The sequence below is a fragment of the Talaromyces proteolyticus genome (genome assembly GCF_021365285.1).
Source record: "Talaromyces proteolyticus strain PMI_201 chromosome Unknown BGW36scaffold_1, whole genome shotgun sequence".
In the NCBI taxonomy this organism is placed as follows: Eukaryota; Fungi; Ascomycota; class Eurotiomycetes; order Eurotiales; family Trichocomaceae; genus Talaromyces; species Talaromyces proteolyticus.
In genome coordinates this window covers 1215584-1243325 of record NW_025764277.1, presented here as the reverse complement: position 1 = coordinate 1243325, position 27742 = coordinate 1215584, and the positions used below count along the sequence as shown (strand labels likewise).

Sequence of the window (27742 nt, the reverse complement as noted above, 5' to 3'; positions counted from 1 at the left end):
CGAATAGATAATTGAAATTGAACTATTATACGTGTCCATCCACCTTTCTTGTATATCAACGAAACATCACCAGCTGTGTTGCAAGGGGAAAGAGGGCCAGTTACTGCCAAGACCTAGGCCTGGGAGCCTGAGGCAGCAACCGGCTACGCTAAGCCGCAAAAAGGAGCTGCGGCCCAGAGCTAAGAAAGACGCATGTGTACAGTGTACACTTACAGTTCCGCCAGATGGCAGATTCTCGAAGCATGCCTCCCCTCTCCCCATCCCATGCATCCATGATGCCGGAATCGTCGTTGCCAATCTCCGTGAATCCCGTATCCTTGGTCACGACAGAATGCATTACCGTCACCTCCGCGATGCGGAAACATGCCCGTTGGGCACACTCTTCCGTGGCCGCTATTCTGGGCGGCAGCGGCTCTACCAAAGGTAGCGATCGCGACCTTCCAGCCTCCACGATCTCAAGTACGAAGAGCAATTCTGTTGGGAATAATAAAACAGGCTCCGCTAAATCGATGCTGCTTCCCCCTGTTGACGGAGATCATGCCTTGGCTAATAGATGGGGATTGAGGGGTAAGAAAGGAAAGAGCATGCAGGATAACCCTCTGATGTCCGCCTTTACTCATCTACGAAGTGACCTGAAAAGCTGCAAAGACATCCGGGCATTCGATGCGCCTGCGTTACTTCATCCGTTTCTCCAAGTCATTCGTTCCTCCTCTACCTCGGCGCCAATAACTTCGCTTGCATTGATCGCTGTCACCAAATTCCTTGCTTATAACATAATCAACCGAGATTCGCCTCGAATCTCCATGGCAATGCAACTTTTATCGGCGGCAATTACACATTGTCGATTCGAAGCTAGCGACACCGTCGCCGACGAAGTTGTTTTATTGAGAATCTTGAAATTAATGGAAGGAATGCTATCACGGCCGGAGGGAGAACTGCTAGGGGACGAGAGTGTTTGTGAAATGATGGAAACAGGGCTGAGCATGTGCTGTCAGAACCGTCTGTCAGAGGTACTCCGGCGATCGGCTGAGATGTCCATGGTCAATATGTGCCAAGTCATATTCATGAGGTTGTCCACAATTCAAGAAGACGAGGTCACGCTCGGCCAATCCCATCAACAGGGATCAACAGATGAGGGAACGACTAAGCTGAAAATGGATCCTTCTGTCGATGGAGACACAGTGATTCCTCAACATCCTTCATTCATGGGCTCCGATACAGCTCTACCGGAGAAAGAAGATAAGGAGCGCCTAAGTGACGAATCGTCAACCGAGCCTACAAGCAACGAAGATGCAGTAGCCGAACCTCTTCCTGAAATTGAGGACGAGCAGGTTGCAGATTCAAAGCCTTATGGATTGCTCTCTATTCGGGAATTGTTCCGCGTTTTAATCGATTTGTTGGATCCACATAATCCTCAACACACCGACACTATGCGGGTTATGGCCTTGAGAATCATTGATGTTGCTCTTGAAGTTGCTGGCCCGTCGATTGCCCGTCACCCTGCTGTGGCAGAACTTGCCGAAGATGATCTTTGCCGTCATCTTTTCCAGCTAGTTCGTTCAGAAAATATTGCAATCCTCAATGGGTCTCTCCGGGTAGCAGGAACTTTGCTTTCAACATGCCGGTCAGTCCTAAAACTCCAGCAGGAGCTTTACTTGTCTTACCTTGTTGCTTGTCTCCATCCTCGCGTTGAAATTCCACGAGAGCCGGGCATCAATCCATCGCTCTATGAAGGCGTTCCCCAAGCACCAAAACTCGTTAAACCTTCTCCGTCGCAAACTAGCAGTGGCCGCTCCACCCCTGTTCCTGTGAAAGACCGACAAAAGCTCGGCCTGGAAGGTGGTGCCCGAAAGCCCGAGGCGAGAGAAGCAATGGTAGAAAGCATTGGTGTTTTAGCTCGATTGCCAAGCTTTATGGTTGAATTATTTGTCAATTATGACAGCGACGTAAATCGAGCAGACCTTTGCGAGGATATGATAGGACTACTCTCCAGGAACGCCTTTCCAGACTCTGCGACATGGAGTACGACAAATGTTCCTCCTCTTTGCCTAGATTCTCTTCTGGGGTATATACAGTCCATTGCTGACAGGCTGGATGATGAACCGCTTATTGAAGGGTTTCCTGATCCCGAGAAATTGAAGAACCAGCGCAGAAGGAAAAAAATAATCGTTCGAGGAGCTTCCAAGTTTAACGAAGACCCCAAAGCAGGAATTGCATTACTAGCATCACAAGGGATCATTGAAAACCCCGACGATCCGGACCTAGTTGCTCGTTTTCTGAAGGGAACTTCACGTATCTCTAAAAAGATACTTGGCGAGTTTATATCTAAAAAGTCCAACCTAGAGCTGCTGGAGGCATTTGTCGATCTCTTTGACTTCGCAGGGAAGAGTGTTGTCGAAGCTCTCCGCGAACTTCTAGGGTCCTTCCGCCTTCCTGGTGAGTCGCCTTTGATCGAGAGGATAATCACTGTCTTCTCGGAGAAATACATGACCATGGCAAAACCAGTCAATATAGTAGACAAGGATGCCTTATTCATCTTGATATACGGCATTATCATGCTAAACACTGATCAATACAACCCGAACGTCAAACCATCGAATCGTATGACGTGTAATGATTTCGCCAGAAACCTAAGAGGTGTGAATGGTGGCCAGGATTTTGATCCAGAATTTTTACAAGAGATCTATGATTCCATCAAGCATAATGAGATAATTCTTCCCGACGAACATGAGAACAAGCACGCTTTCGACTTCGCATGGAAAGAATTATTGATGAAAATCTCTGACGCAGGAAATTTAGTTATTTGCAATACCAATATATATGATGCCGAGATGTTTGCGGCCACCTGGCGGCCAGTGGTCGCCACGCTTTCATACGTTTTCATGTCTGCTTCCGATGATGCTGTGTACTCGAGGGTAGTCCAGGGCTTTGATCAGTGTGCACAGATCGCAGCAAAGTACGGCTTGACGGAAGCCTATGACCGTATTATATACTGTCTAGCTTCGATCAGTACTCTAGCAACTGAGGTGCCGCCTAATACCTCACTCAACACCGAAGTCCAAGTTGGTAAGAAGAAAGTGATGGTCAGCGAACTGGCTGTCAAGTTTGGGCGAGACTTTAGAGCTCAATTGGCCACAGTTGTTTTATTTAGAGTCCTGCTGGGCAATGAGAAAGTAGTCGACCAAAGCTGGAAATACGTCATTCGCATACTACACAACCTCTTCATCAACTCTCTCATTCCATCTTTTGGACAAGGTTTCAGTGCTAGTCTTGAAATACCACCAATCCCACTTCAGCCACCATCACAGATCGTGGAACGTGAGAATCGTGGAGAAACTGGGCTTTTCTCCGCATTCACGTCGTATCTTTCAAGCTATGCTGCCGATGATCCACCTGAACCATCAAATGAAGAGCTTGAAAATACGCTGTGCACAGTTGACTGTGTAAATGCCTGCAGTATAGGTGACGTGTTAGAAAACCTTAAGTATGTTTATGTACCTCTGCTCTTGAGCTATGACTGATTTTGACAACACAGGACTCTGCCTCATATGTCTCTCTCAACATTAGTTGAGACGCTACTCTCGGAGCTTCCGGAGGAGAATGCATCCGTGGTCATAATGGTAAAACCTGAACGTCCATCATCTGGAGGACCACGTCCGGCTAGTGCTAAAGGCGATTTAACATCTCCGGGATATAACCCTGGAATGTTGTACACTTTGGAGCTGGCCACTGTCTTGACACTTCGAGAACAAAAGACAATTGAAACGATTGGAGAAAGCCTGGCCAGCTCTCTACAAGGAATTATCCGAGATGCAAGGAACGTTCATCCCCTCATTGTCTCTCGGGTGATTCAGTATTTGCTCAACCTTCTTCGCCTAAGCTACGTGAGTTTAGTCCAGTCATCACTGTATTTTGCTTACTAACCATTTCTAGGAGCATCCGTTTATGCGCGTCCCTGTGGTCCTACATGCAATTTCGAGTTTCGACCAGGATATTCTAGAGAACTCAGCCACTTCTGTCCTCAAGAGTCTCTCCCGATGTTTAGCCCATTCGGATTTATTAAGAAGCGAGATAATTGTATCTCCTGATTTTTGGTCCATACTGCAACGCCTGCTCCAAGATGGCGCATCGGCTCCAATGATTTTTGAGATTCTTCGGCGAATCGTTGAAACCATACCGCCTGCTATTTCTGCCGACAACTATGAAGCTGCGGTTGGCCTTGCGAATGAATTCTCCAGCGCAGCGAAGGTTGGAGCAGTTGAAGAACGTAAAAGGGATGCCAGTGCTCGTCGATCTAGGGGGAATAAATCCGAGAAACCGATGTAAGTGTGTTTACTTCTATTCTGTAGTTTACGATTCGCTAACGAGACTAGTGAGAACGACACTGTGAAGCGAGGTGTTCAGGCGATTGGCTTAATTTACCAAATGTCTAACCGAACCTCAACCTTGATCCAGCAGTCTCACCTTGAAAGAGACGAAGGTAAGTTTTGCTAAAGTTTTCCATGTGATTATTTCTGTTCAAATGGCTGATTTAATAGCCTGGGCTGCTTACTGGTCTCCCATCTTCCAATCCTTGACAAGGCAATGTACAAATCCATGCCGCGAAATTCGACACCGTGCTATCTCAACTCTTCAACGCTCTTTACTATCGCTAGAATTTGCGTCTGATGATAATACGAAGTGGACAGCCGTTTTCGATGAAGTCTTGTTTCCGCTTATCGTTCTATTGTTGAAGCCCGAAGTCTATCATTCTGACCCGGTTGGAATGAGTGAGACCAGAGTCCAGGCAGCAACGCTTGTTTGCAAAATATTTTTGCGATATCTAGACCAGTTATCGAACTCGAGTGGTATGCTTGATTTGTGGCTTAAAATCCTGGACATTCTTGATCGAATGATGAATAGCGGTCAAGGCGATAGCCTGGTATGGATCCTGCCATTATTACTACCAAAAATTGATCAATCCTGTTATACATTGCTAATACTTGAACAGGAGGAAGCAATTCCCGAGAGCGTCAAGAACATTCTTCTCGTCATGGCAGATAGCGGTTATCTCGTGCCTCCGCCAGTCGACGACCCTGATAAGGAGAAAATATGGGTAGAAACTTCCAAACGGCTGGATCGTTTCCTGCCAAATCTTTTCCAGGAATTATTCCCAGCTTCTCCATCACAGAAAGACACAACAGCAACACCTAGTGATAACCATGGTAATGATACCACTGCAGTAACGTCTAACGGTGACGAGTCGAGTGAGGAAAACCAGCTGAATGACACTTCACCACACCCCTCTGATGTGGAGTGATCATCACTGCTGAAGAACAAGATTCCTTAACATATTATTAACGAGATGACCTGTGATATGAATAGCATAACCTTTTAGACCAAACTCTATAGGTTGGTCACTTGTCTATAACTTATGTACTACCATTTATTCCTTTTCCTAGGCACTTTCATTTTCCCTTCTTCATTTGTTTTCAAGCTTCTCATATACCAGCATAGTGGTTGTATAGAGCATGATGTCGTGGTAAAAAGCAAGCACGGATGACAGATAAAATTTGCAGTTTCAGCAAATTATTGATAATCATAGATTCAAGCTCAGCGCCTTAGAAATGATAAATAATCTTCTAGGTCAGTTGACGCATGTAGTTAATAGATACAGAATCCTTTTGATTCCTGAAATGCTGCAAAGTATTCCCTATATCTCATTCCACCAGGGTATTGTACCACAGCGGGATTGATTTATTAAAATTGATTTAGGTTCTTTTATTAGGATTGTATCCATGTATTGGAATGCGCACTTTGGGTTCTCATATTTTACGGGATTGTCCCTGGAATAAATTGAAAATGAAAACTTTGTTGATAAAGGATAGTCCGCCCAGCACCGATGCGCCTTATGTCCCCCATTCATTTGTATACAAAATCGGTGAAAAAAAAAAGCAAAAGATGGGCGATGTAATGTTTCAGAAGAGGTAAATATCTCCAATACAGGTATAATCAGATTTACGCCATGTTCAGGATGCATCCCAGCACAATATGAAACATGAAATAGAAAATCAAAGACAAGGGAAAATGATCTCAGAGGTGAGAAAGGATAAATCAGAAACTGATGTTGGTCAGATCGTTGTGGTACCTGGAAGATCGAAATGCGTATCGATATAGACGCTGGTCTATGCGCTCAAGCAAATGGTTGTTTACGTTCACTCATCCATGTCCTCATCATCATCTAGGTCGATGGCGTCGGGATTGGCATTTATCGGAGGTACAGGCTCTTGAGAAGCAGGTGGGGGACGATTTCCGCCCTCTGGCCCAGTGCTTGCAGCAACAAATCCAACTGGAGCACGGGCTTGGCGCTCCAGTGCTGCCATGGCATCTGCTTGTTCTTTTTCTGGTTCTTCGTCTTGCATTTCTGCTTCACCATTCTGTTGGGAACGTTGTTGCTGACTGCGAGCAATAGCTTGGGATGCAATAAAGTTGACATCAGTGCTAAAAGGAAAGTTAGTTTGATCGGAATTCAAGTTTCGAGAAGTTTGAACATACTTATACTGTGCCTGGACACTTCTTTTGATGCGGAGCATTTCCTTGAACGTGTCTTCGTTCCCATGCTGGACCTCAAATGCTTCCCATTTCTGCCAAAAACCTGCATTGGTTCGGGGATCACAAAATTGCGAAGCATGTCCATAGATTAAACGAGCACGATCAATTTCACCGAGTCTTCTCTCCATCTCCGCAAACTTGAGGCACATATCTTTAGCCTCGTTATCTGGCAAAGCAGCAATTGCCCGCTCATAAACTGGCCGCGTTGAGGTCAGACCGAAGTTGGATGCGGATTTAGTAATATAGAAGTTGAACATCTCGAAGCGATCCTCATCGGAGACAGCCCTAGTGGCACGTTCATAAATACGCATAGCGTGTCTGGCAAGGCCTCTTTCTTCCTCCAAGTTGCCATACATTAAATACAATACCTTGGCAAATTTTGGAGGGCACCCATCCAGCGCCTGTTCGAAAAGATCTCGCAGCCTTTCAATGCTGATTTTGCGATCCACCGCCTTTGTCAAGTATAAATTCCAAAGTTCAAATGCGACCGGATAGCTGAATAGATCCAAACCACGCTCGTAGACTTTAAAAGACTCTTCGATGTACTGATTTTCCTCTAGAAGATTGGCGAAGTTGACCACAGTCTGAGGCGTGGCAATTCGTAGCTCGAAAATTCTGTCGTAAATTTTCTTGGTTTCATCGATGGTGCCGACGCTTTCTACAAGGTCCACATAGAAACTCCAAAGTTTCCAACTCTTGTGTACTCGCTGCTGAGGAGAAAGGGTTTCATCAAAATAGTCCACTGTGGATCTCTTCGGAGCTTGAGTAGCTTTGGTCATGATACTGACGGCCCTATCGAAGTTTTCATTCCGAAGTTCCATTTCAGCCCATTCGCACCACGTCTCGGCTAACTCCGCAACTGTCTTAAAAGGTACTTTGACAGCTTTATCAAATATGATCCGGGCAGTATCAAGATCGCCTCCTTGCTCGTAGAATTTGGCGTAGTTGACCCACAACTCATGGAACTTACCGTGTGCCTTCTTAGGGTTTATGGCAGCAATAGCAGCGGTATAAGTATTGACAACCTCAGTCTTATTCTCACCCCACAGACCAACTCGCTTTTCCCATTCAATAACGTTATTCGGATTCTGTCTGAGGAGAACGTCATTCACAAGGAATGGCCGCCTATCCATCAACTGCTCAAACCGTAACATGCGCAAATCAAGGTCGAAATCTGCATCTTCATCAACCTTTCCTTTCTTGGACCGAATAGCGGCTTGATCCATCAGGGTGCCGATAATGGACTCTTCAAACTCCACATAAGAATCAAAGATCATAGTGAAGTCGCGTACAGTCATGACCGTAGTGATACCTTCTTCAAAGACGTCTCTCGCCTTTTCAAAATTACCCTTGGTTATCCAGTAAGTTGCAAGTCCCGCCCAAAGTCTCCCTCTTTGGTCAGAAAATCGATCAATACCGCTGCGAATGATAGATTCAACATCTATACCTCCATGAGCCTTGGTGTCGATTTGTTTGGCCTTGTTCACGAGCAGCTCCACCATTTCGCTCCAAATCTGAAAGTGACCCTTGCCTTCTTTTGACCGAAAAGCTGCATCATTGAGAATTGCCATATACTTCTTAACAGCTTCTGTGTAGTGGCCAAGTTCCACAAGAAACTCAATGTAGTCTTCTGTAGTCTCAGGGTGGACTTGCATGTACCGTCCCCATATTTGGATGGCGGTATCACCCGAAGCCGACCGAGCGAAAGACTTATATAGCTTCCAAATCCGGTTATGCTGAGTAATTGGTAGAGCTCTAAGCGCGCGATCAAAGGTGTGACGAGTCTGTGTGACCAATGGTTGCTCCAACAAAAAAGACAAATACATTTCCCATACTCGAGGCATTTTATTGAGCAAGACCAAGGCACGCTCGAAAAGCCCATTAACTTTGTGGTATTCGTCATGGTGAAGAGCAGGATTGCGGCCACGCAGATGATTGGTTCGAAATTCGAGGTACTATCGCTAAGTCAGTGCATGATGTTTCAAATCAAGGTTCACTGATACATACTAGTTTCCATAACTTGTAGGACCGAGGTAATTGCTTGCATGCCCGTTCCATAACCTGTTACTTGTCAGAAAATAACAATCTAATACATCATGAGAAGTACTCACGAAGGCTTGTTCGTAGAGTGTTCCATTTTGCTTCTTGTATTCAATGTAGGACAGCCATGGTTTGATGCTCCCGGGATCTCGGAGAAGATCCTGCTCGTAGATCACATCCTCGCTTGACTGGAAGATTTCAAGTTAGTACGGTTTGAAAAAATATAGGCCATGGTTAGACACTGACGATCAAATAAAGATCTGGCTCTGCCGCTGAGGTTCGCTCCATTTGCGCGTGGTGCCGCTTGGATCGAGGAGTGAGTAATGTCCCGGGCATTTTCGCCTGGGTCCACAAAGAGCGCCTCCACGAGACCAGCGCAGCAAGATACGGGCCTGGCACGAGCTGGAACGGTTGTCGACAATAGTTAATGCGGTTCGTGACGGCGTTCACTGCAACTTGTGTTTCTTGCAGTAACAGAATACAAGTCACGTGGGGCACCAACCGCATTCATCCAAGCGCCGCCGCCGCCGCAATCAATGAGACCAGCGGATGGCCCGAGCTTCCTTCAGCGATCCAATCCGTCGTCATGCGATCATAACACTCAGCGTTTTGTTTGATACAGGTAGTGGCATAACTCCAGATACGAAATCATGTCGGGTGCAGTGGTGAGTATATGTCGAGGTGCCGTTGACTTTTAAGGCTGATTTTCATGCAGGGACGTGAAGCTGTCTTCCCAACCCGCCAGTCTCTCGGATTGATGAAGAGTAAGCTGAAGGGTGCTGAGACGGGCCACAGCTTGCTGAAGAGAAAAAGTGAGGCTTTGACGAAGTATGATATGTGATCCGTAATATGGCAAAGTGGCATACTAACCCTTTTCTCTTGCAAGGCGGTTCCGCGGTAGGATTCTGGCAGAAGCCCTCTTTAGCTTCCTGGACAAAGTTGCTTATCATCGGTACAGAGATCACAAGGCGAATAGACGAAGCCAAGAGAAAGATGGGCCGTGTTATGCAAATTGCAGCCTTTTCTTTAGCTGAAGTCACATATGCTGTCGGTGGCGATATTGGGTTCCAAATTCAAGAATCCGCAAAGCAAGCCCGATTCCGTGTACGAACAAAACAAGAAAACGTCTCCGGCGTCCTACTCCCTCAGTTCGAGAGCGTCACCGCAGAAAACACAAACGATTTTGGATTAACTGGTCTTGGCAAAGGAGGACAACAAGTTCAGAGGTCCCGGGAAACGTATGCCCGCGCAGTCGAGACCCTTGTTGAGCTTGCCAGTTTGCAAGTGGGTGTCCTGAGCCTTACTTCGCATTCAACTATAACTGACCTTCACTAATTAGACTGCGTTTGTTATCCTGGATGAAGTTATTAAGGTTGTTAATAGAAGAGGTAAGCCTCCACTCTGTCAAAGGTTGTGGTTCTCATTTTTAACGGCATATTATAGTCAACGCCATGTAAGGCAACCCACACATAGACCACGACTGACGGTAATTAACATGATATAGCGAACATGTCATTATACCTCGGACTGAAAACACTATCAAATGTCCGTTGTATAGACCTGTTATCAAGTTTGCAACATATCACTAACAGCATGTAGACATCAATTCCGAACTAGACGAACTTGACAGGGAAGAATTTTACCGATTGAAGAAAGTCTCGAATAAAAAGCAAAGAGATACGGTGGCGCAAGATGCAGAAATCCTTGCTCAGCGGCAACGCGAAGCCGAGCAGTCCAACGGCAAAGCCGCTATTGCTTCAACAACTGAACAGGGAACAACTGACGTCCTTGGACAGGAAGATGAGGATGTTATCTTTTGATTGAATACCCGTTTTCTGAATGATGTGTACATGTTTTTTTTAAGTCACTAGAACGAAGCCGGGCCAGGATATTTGTTCCTCTAAGCTTCCATAACTACTCTGCAATATGCCGCAAGAAGCAACCCTTATGTCAGAACTGAATCGTAATATTCCTCATTTACATGCAGCAATCAACTCATTTAAGTACACTTTCGTACAGAGCCCAACAACGAAGATGTCAAAGAAAAGAAACATGACGCCTAACCCCAAACCCATCCAGTATCCGCTTATTGCCGTTGGTATGTTACTCGGATAGATTTATTGCTAGGTCCCATTGGCATTCCAGATGTTGCTTCTTTCGCACTAATAGCGCCCGCTTCGTTCTCATATTCAACAAATGCAATACCCTTCCGGCCGGGTACCAAACGCACCTCGCGAAAGCCTTCAAAGCCACCGAAGATAGCAGTAAGGGATTCCGAGTCGACATCGTCTGGAAGGTCTCGTAAAAAGAGAATCTTGTTGGGGGGTAGATATTCGTCTGGAACAACTGCAGTTGCTGCTGCGTTGGAGGATTTGAGTCCTGCTCCGCGAGTTGTCTTCGCCGGTCGCCCACTTTCAGCAGGAATAGGCACAACGTTGGCAGGGCGCTTCAGTTTCTTCTGCGCCTCGAGGGATTCCTGAGCTTGCTTCCTTTCTGTTGATAACAAGGCACTGTTAGCACCTTCCATAAGCTGTCGGCTTATAGACTCGCCTTTCTCAGCTAAACGCCTCCGTTTGTGCACTTCTAATTCATCATGCCCACTCTCTCGTAGTACCGTCGCATCGCTCCTTGTTTTTGCAAAATCAACTACCATAGGCTTGCCGAGGAGATCGAATCCGTTGACTTCTTCGATTGCCTTCTGCGCAGACTCGACGTTATCGAATACAATGAAGGCTTGGCCTTTCGCCTTTAGATTTTTCTTTGCAACAATTTCGAGAACATTGCCATATTCGGAGAATATTTCTGATAGGGCATCTTTCAAGTCGTCTATCTTAACGCGTTCCTCTAGGTTGCGCACCTATTCATATTGTGGTTAATCAAGCATCATGGAAAAGATGAACGAGGAACAAACATAAACCCTGCAAGTTATAAATTAGCAAAGCGAAACCCCACGCAATAGAAGCTCTATACATACGTAGAGTTGGGTGGAATCCCAGAGCCTGACGCAGCTACCGCTGCCATCTTAGTTGAATGATGGGATTGTTCTTCTTCCTGTACTTGGTCTGTTTTGGAGCTCTTGCAGTTCCAATGTTCCGGCGGAGAGTTGATGGGAACGCTAGACGTGTGAATGCCTTACCTAATTATTAATAGTACAGAATTCCTGCAATGTTCATTATCCAGCATCATTGGTCTAGTGGTAGAATTCGTCGTTGCCATCGACGAGGCCCGTGTTCGATTCACGGATGATGCAATTTTTTTGCTGAACGCGATTTTTTCCCTCTTTACTCGTCGACACAATAAATGAATTTCTGTCGTTATTTTGAATCTCTCAAATGTGCGAAAATAGGGTTAAGCGTATGTTGAATGGAAAGGAAATGCTTGGGTGTGTCACGTGCAAACCCAGCCTTCAAACAGACCAGGTCCATTTTGTATCAACTTTGACAAATGACAATACGTTGAGGTCCAATTTATTCAACTGCATTTTAGGAACGTCGGCCCGTCTGATAAGTGATCCGTCCCAATGGACGCTCCGGATGACAGAGATATAAAGCTCCAGCGTGCATCCGGAGAGTTGCTCAAAGAGTTCAAGGAGAAATTAGCCCCGCTGTTATGGAAGCAAGCAACTGACGGGCGACGAGTGGTCCATAGATGGTCTCAGCCGCAAAAAGAAGCTCGACTAATTGATGTGGTAAGCAATTAATCAGTCTTCTCCTATTTCGACGATGGCTGGTCTAATTCAAATAGCTGGAGCGGTTTCAAGAATGGCCACAACTACTTGATCCTCACTTGCAGGACTTCCTGCCTCAGCTAGTTGATGCGTTTCTGGCCTATTTAACTCAACATCGACATCTATATGGCTCTAAAGATGGTAAAGCACCATCTGCCACCCGGATAGTGCCACTTCCCAGATCCATCTGTAAAATTCTCTACACTTTTTGCAAGGTCAGGGGGTTCAAAGTAGTCAGCCGTTTCTTGAATAATGAGCCCAAGTACCTGGATCTTATGCTTCGGGCATTTAATGAATGGGAATCGATAGTACTTGATGATCCACAGGTGCCATCAGCCTCTGACATCAATGTGAATCCACCCACTTGGGAAGAGCGCTATGTTATGCTACTTTGGCTTTCTCATTTGTTGCTGGCCCCCTTCGACTTGATGTCTCTGTCATCAGATGATATTCATATCGTAAATCCAAAACGGATGGATATCATAAAAATTCCTTCGAAAATCCCTAAACTTTCTCAGGCTATTCTCTCCTTGGCTACCAAATATGTCGTTGCTCCGGGAAAAGAAAGAGAGGCAGCTACAATACTTCTTTCCCGATTGGCTCTACGCCCCGATATGCAACGACTTGGTCTCTTGCAAACACTTACAGATTGGGCTTTTTCTGTAATGCAGCCAAGTACCGAGACACAAACACCACCTACTTATACTTACATTGGGATTCTGTCATTTCTGGCGAAACTGGGGGCTTCCGCCCAGGCTGAGGATCTTGCCTCCATTGTCGCCCATATTTTTGACAGGACGCTTCAGATTGCTCAAGAGGAGTCAGCATTCTTCACTAATATAAGATCCTCGGCCTCGGCACGAAAAATGATTATCAAGATTCTACGCACATCTGCTACTCTAGCCTTGACTCTTGCAGAACGAGGCAACTCCCAGATTTCTGAAGACAAAATTTCATTCATCCTGGAGGAATCAATCGATTATTTCCTTGTGGCACTTGCTGATAAAGACATGCCTGTCAGGTTCGCTGCCAGCAAGGCTCTTGCGGTCGTGACTTTGAAATTAGACGGAGAGATGGGGGCAGACGTTGTTGAAGCAGTGACCGGTTCATTAGACGAGAACATTCTATATGAAAAGAACGATGGAAGCCTTGTGACAGCATTTGAGGCAAGCAAGATGGATCTAAACGATCTTAAACGCAACTTGAGCGCTGTTGACCCACAACGCTGGCAGGGGCTAATCCTTACTCTGTCACATTTATTATTTAGAAATGCCCCTCCTCTCCGCCAAATGCCAGAAATTTTGCAAGCTCTCGTCTCGGGACTAGACTTCGAGCAGAGATCCATGACCGGTAGCTCTGTCGGTACTGGTGTGCGAGATGCGTCATGCTTCGGTTTATGGGCTGTGTCACGTAAGTACACTACCAAGGAATTGCTTTCGCTCGACACAAGCTCGGGAAAGGTTCCTACATATCAGGAAAAGAAAGGTCTTCTCCAGATGCTTGCTGTAGAGCTTGTGTGTGCCGCCTGTGTTGATCCATCAGGAAACATTCGTCGTGGTGCCTCGGCCGCGTTGCAGGAGCTGATAGGTCGGCATCCAAACACCATTGTCGATGGGATTGCTTTAGTCCAGGTTGTAGATTACCATGCAGTGGCACGGCGCTCGAGGGCGATGATAGAAGTCGGTAAAGGCGCTGCTCTCATAGATAGTGTTTATTGGAAACCCCTCGTCAAGTCTTTACTTCTCTGGAGAGGCATTGGATCAGCAGACCCTGAATCTCGTCGAACTGCCGCATTCGCACTTGGAGAGTTGAGCACACAGCATTCTTTCAAGTCGCTCAGAACCGTACTTCAGAGTCTACGATCGCGGCTTTCAAGTATCGCACCCAAAGACATTGAAAGTCGACATGGTTGTCTCTTAGCACTTTCTGCTGTAGTCGATGCTTTCACTCGGGAATTTGAGACTGGCCCTAATCATGAGGATGCAGCTGTTGTAAAAAATGAAATACTACAGCTGTGGGGGATCTTTGACTCGTCTCGAGGTCCCACTAAAGATGATCTCACTCAACAATCTTTACGCCCTGAGCTAACAGCCGAAGCATCATCTCGTCTCATTGCATCTCTATCACGTATGGTAGGTACGTTCTCTCTGAAGGAGGATGTCTGTGAGGCCCTTGTTGCGAAAGCTTTGGATGTTCTCCTCCTTTGTGTATTTCGTGGTGAGGATATCGCAATTGAAGCATCATCCGAAGGTGCATCTCAGCTTTTCCGAATTCTTCCGTTGTGGAAACAGGAAGAAACAATACAAGGCTGGTTTGCAAACATACATGCTAGTTGGAAGTCAGCGACAGGCCGTGGACAGATTTCTGCATTGGGCGCTGTATTCCATCAGCTTCCTGTCCAGAGTGAGATACGACAATTTATTACTAAAGAACTGATTCTATGTACGACGGACGAAGGATCCATTGGAAAAAGGGTCTCTGCTGTCAAATGCCTGTCAACCGGCGTACTTCCACATATTGGTTTGTATTTGTAAAAGACCCCAAATCCATAGCTATTCACTGATAATTTACAGATCTATCAGAAGACATTGTTAACCTCTTTGTCGGGTTTCTGACGGATTACACCACAGATCGCCGAGGAGATATTGGGTCATTTATACGTATTGAAGCAATACAAGCTGTGCAAGCTACCTTTTTGAAAAAATTAGACAAGCCTCAACAAGAACATATTGAGCGTTTGCTTCAATGCCTCTGTCGGTTAGCTTCTGAGAAGCTAGATAAAGTGAGATTCCAAGCTTGGACATGCTTACAACGATACTGGGAAAACACGTCAGATCTGCCATTGCTCGAAAGGTAAAATCAAATAAATGTCACAGTAATTTCCGGAGGCTAAAATTTAAGAATTAGGAAGTTCGAACATTTCAGTCAGGTTTCATCCTTTCAATACTTCCACCAACTTCTCAAACTCCTTCATCTAAACTATCTTCGAAGAGGGCTGCTGCACGGCCTTGTCACATCAGCTAGTGCAGGAATGGATGGTTTGATCCAGTCCTCGCGTTTCGCACTAATAGATTTTATCGAAGGTCAAACTAATAACAAGTTTGAATGGGTTGATCGAATAATCGGGGATCTGGTAGCCATATTGGAGCTTAATCTTCTTGATGATCGATACGCAATTCCTACTATGGAGATATCTGCTTTCCTGCTTGATATATATTCAGCCCAAGCAGCCAACCCGCTGAATCATACAACGTTTGTCTCAGAACCGTTAATTTATATAAGTATGCTAATTTTGTTGCAGTCTACGGAAGCTGTTTGTCCTGGTCCAGAAAGCCCACTTCAAATCTTCCAATATTCCTCGATTAGAAGCAGCTGTCAAAGTTTACTCGGCTCTGTCACATGTACAAGCGTTACGAAAAGACGTATTGAAGAAACTCACCTCTATACTGTTGCATCCGTATCCTAAGGTGACACGTTTTGGACATATAATCTCGAATGATCAAACCATATGCTAATCCATACCGAACAGATTCGTGCGGCTGTCTCCGATTCGTTGTTCATCGAGACTAATTCTGATTTAGTGAGGGATGAAGACTGGACTGCGCCTCCAAAACAATTCAAAGACTCGGTTGAAAAGCTAAGAGAGGCATTACAAGTTATCTAGATAATTTAAAGGGGCTTTTCTGGGTGTGTCCGGTATTCTAATTTATGTTTAGAATTACAGACGTAGAGATGATTCCCTATCATACAGTGGGCACTACACAGATTCAATTGATATTAATTTATATGCATCTATATCAGTTGATAGAATATACAGACAGCTTGACATACTTGCAGACTTGGGTCCACATCCATGGACTCCCCAAGCGAGTATCTACCATACTAATGTTGCTCAGAGGCATATGTACCTCGACTTTCAGCCATCCGAAACTATATGGACCACACACAACATATTGATTGTTGCCTGAAAATAATCTCCAGTTCGAAATTGCTTGGGAGGCCGGAAGGGCATATAGGTCGATAGTGTATGTTTGATCCCCTCAAACCGCCAGTGGACATTTCCTTCAGCAGTTAAAAGTCCTAGTAAGACGTAAATAATTTCATAGGCTAAACGGCGAAATAGTGAACTAGATCATAGTGTTACGCTTCTGCGATCCGATCATCGTAGACAAATATATGGCTGCGTAGATGAGGAGTTCCTCCAAAACCCAGGACACCATCTGGACTTCGCCTAAGAAAACTACGGTACGTATTTAGGGGACTGCGCAAGTCATCAAAGAATTCCGAATCTTTAATGAAAAAATCATGATGGATATCTCTGATAACCTCAATATTGGGATGCAGTGAGCCAAACCATTAATAACCATAATATTCATCTCGTCTTGGAAATGATGGATCGAGGTTAATTCCCAGAATTGGTCCAACCATATAGACTGATTCAGTCAATATAGACAGCGAGCTGTTTCTTTCGATCCGACGATGTCCTTCACCATAGGTCCATAGGGCACGTGTGCCGGTCGGTGCGCCCTCCAAATCCCAAGTGAGTGAAATACTGTAGTCAGCCTCTCCTGAAGAGGTTGACATGAATGATAAGTCAGAACTCAGGATTCCTCTCTGGTCTATATGCAAATCAAAGGTAGTCGTTGCTTTAGAGGGAGGCGGGGTGGCATGATAACTGAATTAGAGAGGCCCTGAGGTATCTCTTGTAGCGAACCATGATGTTCCCCTGGCTTGGTTATTTCAAAATTCAACACTGTTTTTCCCTGGCCATCGGACCCTTCCCAATACTCACTATTCTCGGCTGGAGTGATTTGGGTTTTGCATTTGGGTTGATTCGCTATTGAAAATGAAGGTCTTCTGCACGCGCATCCAGAGAGTCAATTCGCAGGTCTACTCGGAAACACTGAACGATATCACTTTCCTCAAAAATGGGCGTGATTACCACATCAATTCGATGGTTTGTGTGCCTAGTCACGATGTCGTTGTAAGTGTGATGCCAGATCTGGACCGGAGGATTCCCGCACTTGAACGATTGCAACTTGCAGGAGGACGGCGGCGCTTCGATTAGTAGTCTAGGGCATAATCGACAAGGCCTAAACAAAGAACCTGCCCGGGAAATAATTCGGTGGAAAATACTGGTCTAGCATGTATATGGCGTGATTGGAATTGCCACAAACTAGACCGTACCCTGAGAAGCTTATGGTCAACGCTGGCTCTTAACCTTAAACCCAAACCCTAAAGGAACCTTAAAGTTTATTCGGATGAAAGACTCGCATGTTCGGCAACATTGAGGTAATGAATAAGCCTCTACGGGAATCTGTAATTACGAGGGCTTGAAACTCCCTCGCAGCGGAATGTGATTACGTGTATAATTGTACATGATTGTAGCTGGACAGGTTAACAATATAACTTTTGCTTTCCAAATTAAGCAGTTGACACTTTTTTTGGCAGGCAGTTGAGGACTTGTTGCAATGTGGCTCAAGAGACTTTTCGGGACCACCCCTTTTTTATTTCTCTCTTGTACTTTCGCTATATTACAGAGAGTGTCTCATAACTGGTGAAAAATAACAAAACCCTGCGACCACTTGGATGGAGATACACCAGCCAGTCTCGAATCGCACCAACGGAAACGCAGACGTGAATGGTGACTCGGCTGATAAAGTAGTGATCTCGTTCCCTTAAGCAAAGATCCTGCCAGCTGCCGACACCGCTTATATAAAATCTTATACAGTTGCTGTTCGTATTAATTGTACTTGTTCTAAGTTCTCTTTGTTGGTGAGTAGGGGTTTTCTGTTTCTGTACAGTGCTTGCCTTTAATCGACTGTGAGGGCGACACCTGAACGTGCTGAGAGGCATGTCACGTAGTAAGAGCATGCTCATTCTGATATAAGGGGTGGTGTTGTATTTTCAGTGGTTTACTTGATTAGAAAGTAATTGCATGCTTTTCAATCAAGTATTAGATCTAACACATATGCAGGACGCAAGGACATAACATCGACTGTTGGTGGCCGACTAAGCGCCACCTGGTGTCGTGGCGGGACGAAATTCTAACACCGTTTCGTCCCATCCAGAAAATTATACCAGAATCCAACAGCATGAAGCACAGTTATATTTGCAGAACCCAGGTTTCCTAGCTAGCTTCGGATTTTGAGAACGATCACATCTACACATTATCAATGGTTACCGACCCATCCACTCCTCAGTGTTATCAAATAATGCTTTGTTATATACATATAAAACCGTCAGAGCACAAGACTTCCATAGAATTCTATAAGAGCTTCATTAAAGGTCATTAGGATTATGGGATACAATAGCTGAAATGTAAACCATGAATCTCACTGCAATAAGAGTTAAATAGACAGGCATCATAGTCTCTAGTTAAAATTAATATATAGTATATAGCCGCACTATTCAAAAAATCAAGCAAACGAGACTATTCCAAAAGAGAACAAAGGGCTCTGTGAAAGGCAACGTCAATTACATAGTAGATAATTCCAATCCATCGTTGCTGTTGTGAAAGTCGTACGGGGTATAGCTGCGTCTCGTAATTTAGTGGAATCAAAAGTTGAGTAGGTGTAGAGTTATTAGTGAAATTAAAGAGGACTTGGGTTAGTTATGCTTAAAATAAGCCACATTCTCCTCATGAATTCTAAATATTGATTAAGAATCTCACAGAAACAATCATCTTGAAAGATATATAAAAAGATTTAATTATACCCCAAAAAAGCATATAAAATCACATCATCATTTTATTAAAACCCCCATTTTTTGAGGCACTCACGAGCGTAGAAAGATAGCACATTACACCGTCAACTCATTTGCATCATACGCAAAAAGAAATGGAAGAATGGAAAAGAATAAACTAATCAAAGTCGGCAGTGTATGAGAAACCACGGAACTGTTCCTGCATAGCCTGGGAGAGAACTAAAATATAAAAGTTAGTAGAAATTTTATTATAAATTATTCAGTATTCGAAACTTACCAGACTGTACAGGGGTAAGAACAGGAGTAACGCTGGTGAATTCCTGGTCGAAATTGCTGGTATCGGTTTCGCTCTGAATCGTTGGAAGGAAGGGTGGCGTGACTCGTTTATGGTAGACATCGTCCCAGTTAATATTTCGGAAAAATGCGTGTGACATGATTTCTTGGGCATCAGTAGGCCCCGATCCCAGACGCAGTTCAGGTTCACGAGTCAGTAATTTCTGCAAGATGGAAACCGAGTCGCGAGGCATGTGAATTGGGTACAAAGGTTCGTCGGCAAGAATGGCATCATATATTTCGTCTTCATCTTCTCCACGGAAAGGCGACTGCTGGAGAAGCATTTGGTAAATCAGCACACCGAATGCCCACCAATCAACTGCTCGGCCGTATTTCTTATCGAGAAGAATCTACCCATATTTAGCACCAATTGTTTTATAAGCCAGCAAATTCATTCTACTTACCTCCGGTGCCATGAATTCAGGGGTACCACAGAATGTGCCGGTTGTGCATCCATACCACATTTCTTCCTTACATAGACCGTAGTCAGCAATCTTAATATGACCGTCTAATGTCAAAAGAATGTTGTCAAGCTTCAAATCTCGATAGATGACTCCGTTCTCGTGGAAGTATTTGAGCGCTAAACAAACTTCAGCAGCGTAGAATTGTGCGCGCTTGAGACCAAACTGGCCGCGTTGGATATGTAACATCAAATCACCACCACTGATGTACTTCATGACGAAGTACACACGAGTTTCCGTCTGGAAACAAGCGTGCAGATTCAAAAGGAACGGGTGGCGCTCCTTATTAGCGATGAGGAAAACCCGCTTCTCAGATTTGGTACTTTCAACCTCATCATTCTCGATGATGAACTCCTTCTTCAGAACTTTGATAGCATAAAGTTTCTTGCTTGATTTTGCCTCGGCAAGCATAACCTTACCAAAGTTACCTTTTCCTAGAACAGCCAAGAAGTTGAAGTGATCCAGTCCAATTCTTGGGCCCCTTCCTGTTGAGGGGGGCTCTTTCACAAGAGGCGGCTGAGCCACAACTGCTTGAGACAGAGGTGCTTGAGCTTGTGGAGGAGGAGGGGGTATCTGGTATGACTTTTGGACTGGAGTGGTAGCAGGAGGTCCTTGAAGGAAATTCGAAAAGGCAGAAGGGTCGTAGGGCTGATGAGGAGGTTGCGGTGGTTGAGCGGGTCGAGATTCTACGCCAAGTAAGTATATAGAAGACAAAAACAGCTTATATGAGATAGTATAAAACAAACCTGGAGGTGCTTGGTATGGCGGACGCATACTAATCGCGGCTTCAGCAGCCTTTTGTGCTTCAATAGATGATGTTCGCGGCGGATGCGATCTGCCACTGGTTGGCGACTGAGGTGGCGGGTAAGAAGTACTTGCAGCGCTGATAGCCTCGGTTGATGGGCTCGAATACTCCAGTTGTTTTGACGGAGTTGTAGGAGGGGCATTATCCCTCAGGTTCCTATTACTTAGATCGGAGGCCGTAAGTGGTTTACTATAGGTTTGACCCTTCTGGCGGATCATAGCCTTGATAATCTCGTTGGCTGCTTCCATGGACATACCACAGAAGTCTGGAACCAAATGCGCACAGTCGGTATGGCAAGTGAGACTGCATTCTGAGACTCTAGTCAGCACGGTCAACTGTGAAAAATACAGAAAAAATCATTACCTGTGCACTTCTTCGCGTTTTTACGGCCAAAAGGTAGCAAAGATCCACAGTGGCAGCACCAGTTGGCTGAAATATTGGCAAAGTTTTCGAAGCGATGAGGAATGCGGTGTTTGATTTTCTCCTCGTCCGGGTCGGTCTCATAGTTGGCTTTGCTGATACACTTCGTGACAACCTTTGGATAACACTTGCGATGACATGTGTACTTGCAGTCCTCGCACTGCATGCCAGCAGCGTACTTTAAAAAATCTCCACAAAGAGCACAACGCATAATATTGTAGAATTGCTGCGTAACGAACTTGTGCCCCTGTTTCTCGTGCACCTCTTCTTTCCTTTGACGAACTGCACCCTGTCGGTTCAAACCAAGATCAATCGGTCGGCGATCTTTCAATTGTTTGGCTATCTAGTGTTAGTTTTGTACCGTCTCGATATGGAAATTTTCAAACGTACCGAAGCTCATCGTCAGATGTATCCTACCCACGGGCTCCAATGCAAACCATGAATCAATCATCACGGAATTACCACCGCCTTCAGCACCTGCGGCGCCTCCATGTGACTGACCTTGCGTGCCTGGACGCTGTCCACCAGATCCACCTATTTGTGAGTTCCCGTCTTGTCTTCCAGGTCCGCCTTGGGCCATCTTATCTGCCGAAACCCAGCCATTCGAAGCGAGTTCGGATTCAATCTTTTTCCTTCGCATTTCTTCAGCGATATCCGAGATGCGAATCCAAAGCATTCCAATTGGGGTGGGGCGGTCCCCAGATTTATCGTAAACGGTAAGTTCAATCTCATTTGCTTTATCAATATCGACGCTGAACATTTCTTCCGTCCATCTATCGGTTCGAGTGGCCTTTGTGCGTGCTTTAATGGCATCTTCGACCTTGAGGATGACGTAGGTTTCTGGACCGCGTGAGAACCGAGAACTCGCTGCGTGGTCGACATCTCTGACTGCATGCACCCGCATAGTCAAATGACCAGTGAGAGGCTTGCGCATATTGGGAGCATTAATACTATCGTCTTTTGGTCGTCCTGTTAGCATGAGGGTCAGAGCAGGTAGATGTATCTAACATACCATCGGCGTTATCCGCCGAGCTCTCGATGTCAACATGTAGATCCTCGTATCTTTTCAAAGACTGCTTTAGCAACTGGATTTTCTGGTTGCTTTCAATGCGACGTCCTTCGGCATCGGCACGGCTCTTTCTATCGCCTTCATCTTGATATAGACGGACCATCTTTTCAATCCCAGCCTTGTATTGTTTTTCCACGCTGAGTTTGAATTCGAGCTGTGAGAGCATGAGTTGGATCTTTGGGCCGAGATAAGGCGTATCGTACTTGATCAGATCTTCGTAAGGTCCATTGTCAGTATGATGATAGTAGCTGGTAGAGAATGTCAGCAATACATACCAAGTTTGCTGTAGTTTGGACGAGCCTTGGGGATAGCACCATATGGTCGAGGGTCGGCAAAGGGAGCGTGCGATGGCATCGTGCCTGTACCTCCTTGACTGTAGCCTCCTGGGCCCACATCCCCGTACTCGCCTGTATCGCCAAAGTCTTTGGGAGGCGGCGCCGGAGCATCAGGGCTCCCACCAAAGCCAAACTGTTCACCGTTTCCTCCCAGCGGTGGTAATTGAGGTGGCCCTGAGCTGGCGCCCCCGCTCTTCCGGATCTGCAGTTCTCTCATCTTCTCCTCCAGGTACGCGATGTTCTTGCGGCCGTCGCGGATGTTGGCATCGACTCCTTGCTGCACCATCGGGTTATCGGTCGACTGTCTCATATTGGTTGCGGCTGCGATGAGAGCCTTCTCGCGGTCGATCTTCCGGTGGACGGAAGCGATGAGCTCGTCCATGGTGACGACTCGTCCGGCGGGACGTGGAGTCTCTCAAATTCGATAAAAAGAGATGTGCTTGTTCGCTGGGGCTTGCAAGGTATAGTCGGACAGGCAGAGACGACTGCTGGTGTGGTACGAGACGCTGGGTTGTTGCCGCACACACACGCACGCACACACTGAGGGGTGCTACCGCGGGGGAACGTATCACCGGCTGGGGAAGTCACTCGCTAACTAGATAGCAAGAGGTTCAGCATTAATCAAAAGGCGTAAGGCTATCGCGGGCTTTCCTGCGTGTTGCGCTCAGGGAGGAGGGATTTATGACCGGGCGAAGAATGGAAAAAGACGACTCACTCTTGTTTATGTGGATGATGTAAGATATCAGGTAGCAGCCGACAACCGCATTAATATTAATTCATCAACGCACCTCAGAGGGAATGAGGGCACCAGCGAGCAGAGCAGACCCGCGCTGAATGTAGGCGTCTGCTGGAGCCGTTGGGCAACGTCGCCTTGTGGTCGTGGACGAGATGCGATCGATCCCTGCGAGCCAGCCAGGCAGTGCAGTAGTGGCTATGAGAGCGGATAAGAGGAGGGCAGGGAGAATCAATAGTCTGCAAGCAGCCGAACAATCAGCTCGTCCCTTATGTTTCTTCTTGTGTCTTTTTCTTTTCCCACTCTAGCGACTCGGGTCGAGGACTGCACTCAACGATTACGAGGCGGAGGAGTGGTTGTTGATGGCAAAAGAGCAAAAGAGGGGAGGGCTCGCTCTGCCTGCCGCCTTCCGCCTAATCAACTAGCACTTACTAGTGGGGAAGCATCCTCGACCTTTCATCCTGGTCACTCGCCACACATTGTTTAATGTTTGACATGTAATATTTGACAATATTATTGCTGATGTCACTCGCAGCCTGCCCTGATGCCGCCGCCTGCCCTCGATCTCGCCAATCATCGCATCCCCGTCGCATCGAGAATACCACAGTATACCATGCCCGGCAAAATCCTTAGCGGTGGCTGATACGCGTACACATTCCTGCTGCAGCATCGCCAAAGTGGTTGCGCATGATCTACTAGACGTCCTCTGCAAGGCGTGCTACTCCTGGTATTCGGAAGACTTGATTATACCTGGCTGACTGTCGTGATTTGAATAGAGAGAGAAGGGCAATTACATGCTATTATTCTATCCTATTTTATCCGAAGCCGACACACTAGTGACATGCTGGCAAGGGGCAGATGTTGCATAAAACGTGCCAGTTTTCCTAAACTGGCGAACTGCCGATCAGCGGCTTTTGATTGATTCTTTCAACCTAGGGCTGGCTTCATGCAGTCAGTTTGAGCAAGCCCCCGACTAGAATTCGACAGGCGCTTTTGTGGGCCTCGCATCATGTGGCTTGGGAGTGAGACATGGCGATATCTGAATTTGTCGGATCGGCTGATGCCGATTGAACTTCAGTTGCTAAGCATTCTCGTTCTTCCACTGCGGACCCGAAGTCTACTCGGATCGCTTGGCCATTTTCGGCAAGCAACACCAAGAGGCAACCATCACACCGTACAAAACTAGACAGATAGGATGCAAAACAACCGTCCCGAGGCTTTGGGAAAGCAACCCAGTGACGAACGGCGCAACGGCGCCCCCGCTACTGCCCATGGCACTGATGAAACTCAGGCTCGCAGTCTGAATCTCTCGTGGCAGGAGTCGGTTGAACACCACCGTGGCACACGGATACACAGGCCCAAGCAGTAAACCGAGAACCGACACAGTAACGGCTTGCCCAATGATGTTGGGGATCAGCCACGTCATGATTTGAAAAGCAATAGCACCAGCGACCAGCACTAGTACAGCCACTTTTTCCCCAAGTCTGCGGGCTGGATAGCTTAAGACGAAGCGGCCAATTGTTATGCCTGCCCAAAAGCCAGCGCTGACATAACCGACGTGAGAAGGATCTCCATCTCGATAATTGATCAGGTAAGACACAATCCAGCCTGAGATGGCAACTTCGGCGCCTTGGTACGTGAAGATAAAAATTGCGCCAAGTAATGTCACTCTGCTCTTAAGTGCTTTCGCGAGTATATTTTTTTTCACTGCAGGGGCTGAAGTTGTTCTCTGGAGTGTAGCTGTAGGCATAATTGACATCTCTTTCCCAAACCCCTTGAAAGCCCAGCCAGCGAAAAACAAATTGAAGGTGGCCAGGCTCAGTGTAATGAAGTAAAAGTACGACCAATGAATTCCATGCGACGCCATTGCCGTGCCGATTAAAGGTGCTATGGTTCCTCCCACACCATATGAGCCATGGCCGATACCCAGGATTTCAGTCCCGTTCACCAGGTTGGCCAGAAAAACATTGTTCAAGGCAAGGTTGATAGCAACGCCTAGACCAATGAGGAAGAAACTCGTCACCACTGCTGGAAATGGTGACTTGCATGCAGTGATCAGGAAGCCAGCGACCAGGAGCGCCTGGCAAAAGATAGCAGTTCGCGAACGACCGTATCGGCCTTCCATTAAATGAGTCAACGGCGCCGCCAAAATAAACCCGGCAGCATTAGCAACGAAAATCAACGAAACAATAGCATAGCCAATGTGATAGTTGGTCTCCATATACGGAATCAAGGCACCAGGGGCACTGTCGCTCATTCCATTTGACAAGAACATCAAGCACGCGCTAGCAAACCGCCATTTGTTCCTGGGTGGATTTGAAATGCTCTGCACCATTTCTGCTGCGGTGGATTCTGATTCATGGTGATTTCGTTCGCTATTGGGAGTTCCCGGTGTCGGTGGGAGGCTCTCCAGATCAGACGGGGCTTGAATCGATGATCGCGAGACTCGAGATAGCGCTTGGTCGTTGGATGTCAGATGTGATGTATTCAGGTGTAGGTCCTCTAATTCATGATCGATGGGCGACGACGCAACGTGAGTGTTGTGCTTGCGAACTGCAGCTGGGGGCTGTGTCGGATGAGAGCTCTCGACATCAAAAAGAGCAGCAAGCTGTGCAGCCATTTCGACAAAGAATTACCTGTTCTCAGGCATCAATTGATGTGTTGGCGATACCTACAACCCTCGACTTTTAGCGTAGTGTGCAGAGGAATCGAGAGAAAGTGCGACCGCCGCCTCTTGATTATTCCGGCACTTTAGCCTGAAATTTTCAGAAATTCCGAATTATCAGTGATTGACCGCTTCTCTTGTTGCGATGAGTAATAATATCTCCAAGATATCGTGGCCCGACCCGAGAACGGAAATTCCCCGCCGTCTCGGTGATTTCCCCATGCGGTTGTGGGGGTAAGGTGAAGTAAGCTTGATTGACAAGTGCCTCGCTTAATTGCTATATGTTTGATTTTGCCACCAGCTATAGATTAGCACTTTTCTTATTGTCAATGTGAGTGATATAGAGACATTATTAATTGCCAATTACTAATCAGCAGCCAAGAAAAGTACTAGTAAGTGTTCGGAATTTTTGCCGTCCGGAATTCCTGCCGATTTTGGCTCTCTTGTAACTACTACATCAACCCGTCCCAACGTCTAGCCAACAAAGAGGCATTCTTATTGCGAAATCAGGATATACGGTGGCTATATAGTAAATTGTATGGTAGATAGTTATATATGATCAGTTACTACCATCTCCCCCGACTTCCACATACTTCTTCAGGCTTTGCAGCGACTTATCAAAGAGATCTTTCATAGTTTGCACTCCCTGCCACTTCAAAATCCACGCAAGAGAACCTCCAAGCTCAGTCCAAACATTATAATCCGTCTGTCCACTTCCATTGTTCATGAATTCATGCACCCTCCGGCACTTCCTCAACTAATCCTTCCAATCTAGCAAGCGCCAAACAATCCGATACCCCTCCCTCCCATCGTCGGTCTGTATCTGTTCGATTGCTACGATCTCAATGTTCTGAGGCTTATCCACACCCCCTTCCGGGCATTGAGTCTCTGTGAATTTGCAACCTGGTGAAAGAAAGTCTGGTGAGGATGCGATAAAGGTTCTGAGAGTGGCCGAGTATGAGGGAGGTTGAGGTTGTAAATCTGGCTCAGGGCGTTAGTGGATTGTTGCCGTGGATTGGTAGCCGTTCCATGAAGGTCAGCTTGTAGTTTTGAGAACTGGTGTGAGCGCAGCAAGTGGTGAGGCAGTGATAGAGACGTGATTGTGGATCGTAATTATAGGGCTGAAGTCGGATGATTCACCAGGGAGAAGAGGTACAGGAGCCACCATTATTATTATTATATAAAATAGTTTTGGTTTTGGGCAAAATAAGTGAATAGTATAGTATACAGAGTTCAAATTGTAGTCGAGGGAGAAAATGAGAGAAAATGAGAGAAAATCAGCCGTCAGCCCCCTATCTAAATAACTTCTGAATTCGTAAAAGGAATCCAACTAATACAATCAAATGCTGATAGGTTTAGTGGCTGCTTGGTTTTAACGTCGTTGGTTGGTCATTAACATCAACTGGTCAGTCCTAACTTTTCTCATATCTTGCAAATATTTCGATATATGTACGTAGGAGATCTACAACAATAAAAATAATAATACACTTAAACGCAATACCATCTGATTTGGTAGTTCTATATAAGCATTCTTGTCTCTCTATACATAATTAAGTATGAATTTAGATATTAGTCTCTTTGATATCGATTGATGATTTGAATGCGGAACAAAGGAAACGAAAAGCGTAAACATGTGGATCTACACGTAAGAAACGGTGTGTATTGCAAATTATATTAGATGCAGTTAGTTTAAGTGCCTTAATTGACATGGCCTACTTGATATATATGGCGCTTAGAACTAATAATTGTAACAAGGGACTAGTGCCTCTCGTATAAAGTACAGCCGTATAGTCGTATACATAGTAGTAACATTTGAACTGCATTATTATTTACCTGTATATTGATCAACTCTTTTTTT

The 27742-nt window shown here is 45.9% G+C and overlaps 7 protein-coding genes and 1 non-coding gene across 8 annotated transcripts; 4 read left to right on the top strand and 4 right to left on the bottom strand.

Moving 5' to 3' along the window:
* The first annotated feature begins 210 nt into the window (after nt 1-210).
* Nucleotides 211-5673, top strand: BGW36DRAFT_310537 (putative guanine nucleotide exchange factor). The gene is made up of 5 exons (XM_046212457.1): nt 211-3484; nt 3536-3884; nt 3934-4322; nt 4374-4480; nt 4539-5673. Exons 1-5 carry the CDS (start codon nt 225-227, stop codon nt 5297-5299), a joined length of 4866 nt encoding a protein of 1621 aa, XP_046077724.1. The 5' UTR covers nt 211-224; the 3' UTR covers nt 5300-5673.
* Nucleotides 5674-6194: 521 nt separating this feature from the next.
* BGW36DRAFT_421675 (putative DNA repair and transcription protein) lies at nt 6195-8967 on the bottom strand (the record flags this gene model as incomplete). Its single annotated transcript, XM_046219603.1, has 5 exons — nt 6195-6480; nt 6535-8546; nt 8599-8652; nt 8703-8819; nt 8878-8967. The coding sequence occupies 5 exons, from the start codon at nt 8965-8967 to the stop codon at nt 6195-6197; spliced, it is 2559 nt and encodes an 852-aa protein (XP_046077723.1).
* Nucleotides 8968-9142: 175 nt separating this feature from the next.
* Nucleotides 9143-10584, top strand: BGW36DRAFT_7528 (putative vacuolar ATP synthase subunit D). Its single transcript, XM_046222559.1, has 8 exons — nt 9143-9296; nt 9347-9459; nt 9518-9528; nt 9590-9915; nt 9971-10019; nt 10075-10084; nt 10136-10176; nt 10231-10584. Exons 1-8 carry the CDS (start codon nt 9282-9284, stop codon nt 10449-10451), a joined length of 786 nt encoding a protein of 261 aa, XP_046077722.1. The 5' UTR covers nt 9143-9281; the 3' UTR covers nt 10452-10584.
* Nucleotides 10585-10717: 133 nt separating this feature from the next.
* BGW36DRAFT_392797 (putative U1 small nuclear ribonucleoprotein) lies at nt 10718-11652 on the bottom strand (the record flags this gene model as incomplete). The annotated part of the gene is made up of 3 exons (XM_046217739.1): nt 10718-11124; nt 11182-11488; nt 11602-11652. The coding sequence occupies 3 exons, from the start codon at nt 11650-11652 to the stop codon at nt 10718-10720; spliced, it is 765 nt and encodes a 254-aa protein (XP_046077721.1).
* A 124-nt stretch (nt 11653-11776) lies between these two features.
* On the top strand, nt 11777-16338 carry BGW36DRAFT_366821 (putative tubulin-specific chaperone D). Its single transcript, XM_046214790.1, has 6 exons — nt 11777-12319; nt 12376-14878; nt 14932-15211; nt 15266-15610; nt 15660-15825; nt 15888-16338. Exons 1-6 carry the CDS (start codon nt 12152-12154, stop codon nt 16020-16022), a joined length of 3597 nt encoding a protein of 1198 aa, XP_046077720.1. The 5' UTR covers nt 11777-12151; the 3' UTR covers nt 16023-16338.
* BGW36DRAFT_t8 lies at nt 11811-11881 on the top strand. The gene has a single exon. It is a non-coding gene; the product is annotated as a tRNA-Gly (tRNA).
* A 2477-nt stretch (nt 16339-18815) lies between the features above and the next one.
* Nucleotides 18816-23314, bottom strand: BGW36DRAFT_7477 (protein kinase c). The gene is made up of 8 exons (XM_046222557.1): nt 23202-23314; nt 22427-23081; nt 22095-22364; nt 21473-22039; nt 21026-21421; nt 20604-20972; nt 19801-20543; nt 18816-19746 (listed from the first exon to the last, which is right to left on the bottom strand). The coding sequence occupies exons 2-8, from the start codon at nt 22866-22868 to the stop codon at nt 19312-19314; spliced, it is 3222 nt and encodes a 1073-aa protein (XP_046077719.1). The 5' UTR covers nt 22869-23081; nt 23202-23314; the 3' UTR covers nt 18816-19311.
* A 798-nt stretch (nt 23315-24112) lies between these two features.
* BGW36DRAFT_7433 (putative MFS efflux transporter) lies at nt 24113-26236 on the bottom strand. Its single transcript, XM_046222549.1, has one exon. It carries the CDS (start codon nt 25837-25839, stop codon nt 24337-24339), a length of 1503 nt encoding a protein of 500 aa, XP_046077718.1. The 5' UTR covers nt 25840-26236; the 3' UTR covers nt 24113-24336.
* Between the last annotated feature and the right edge of the window lie 1506 nt (nt 26237-27742).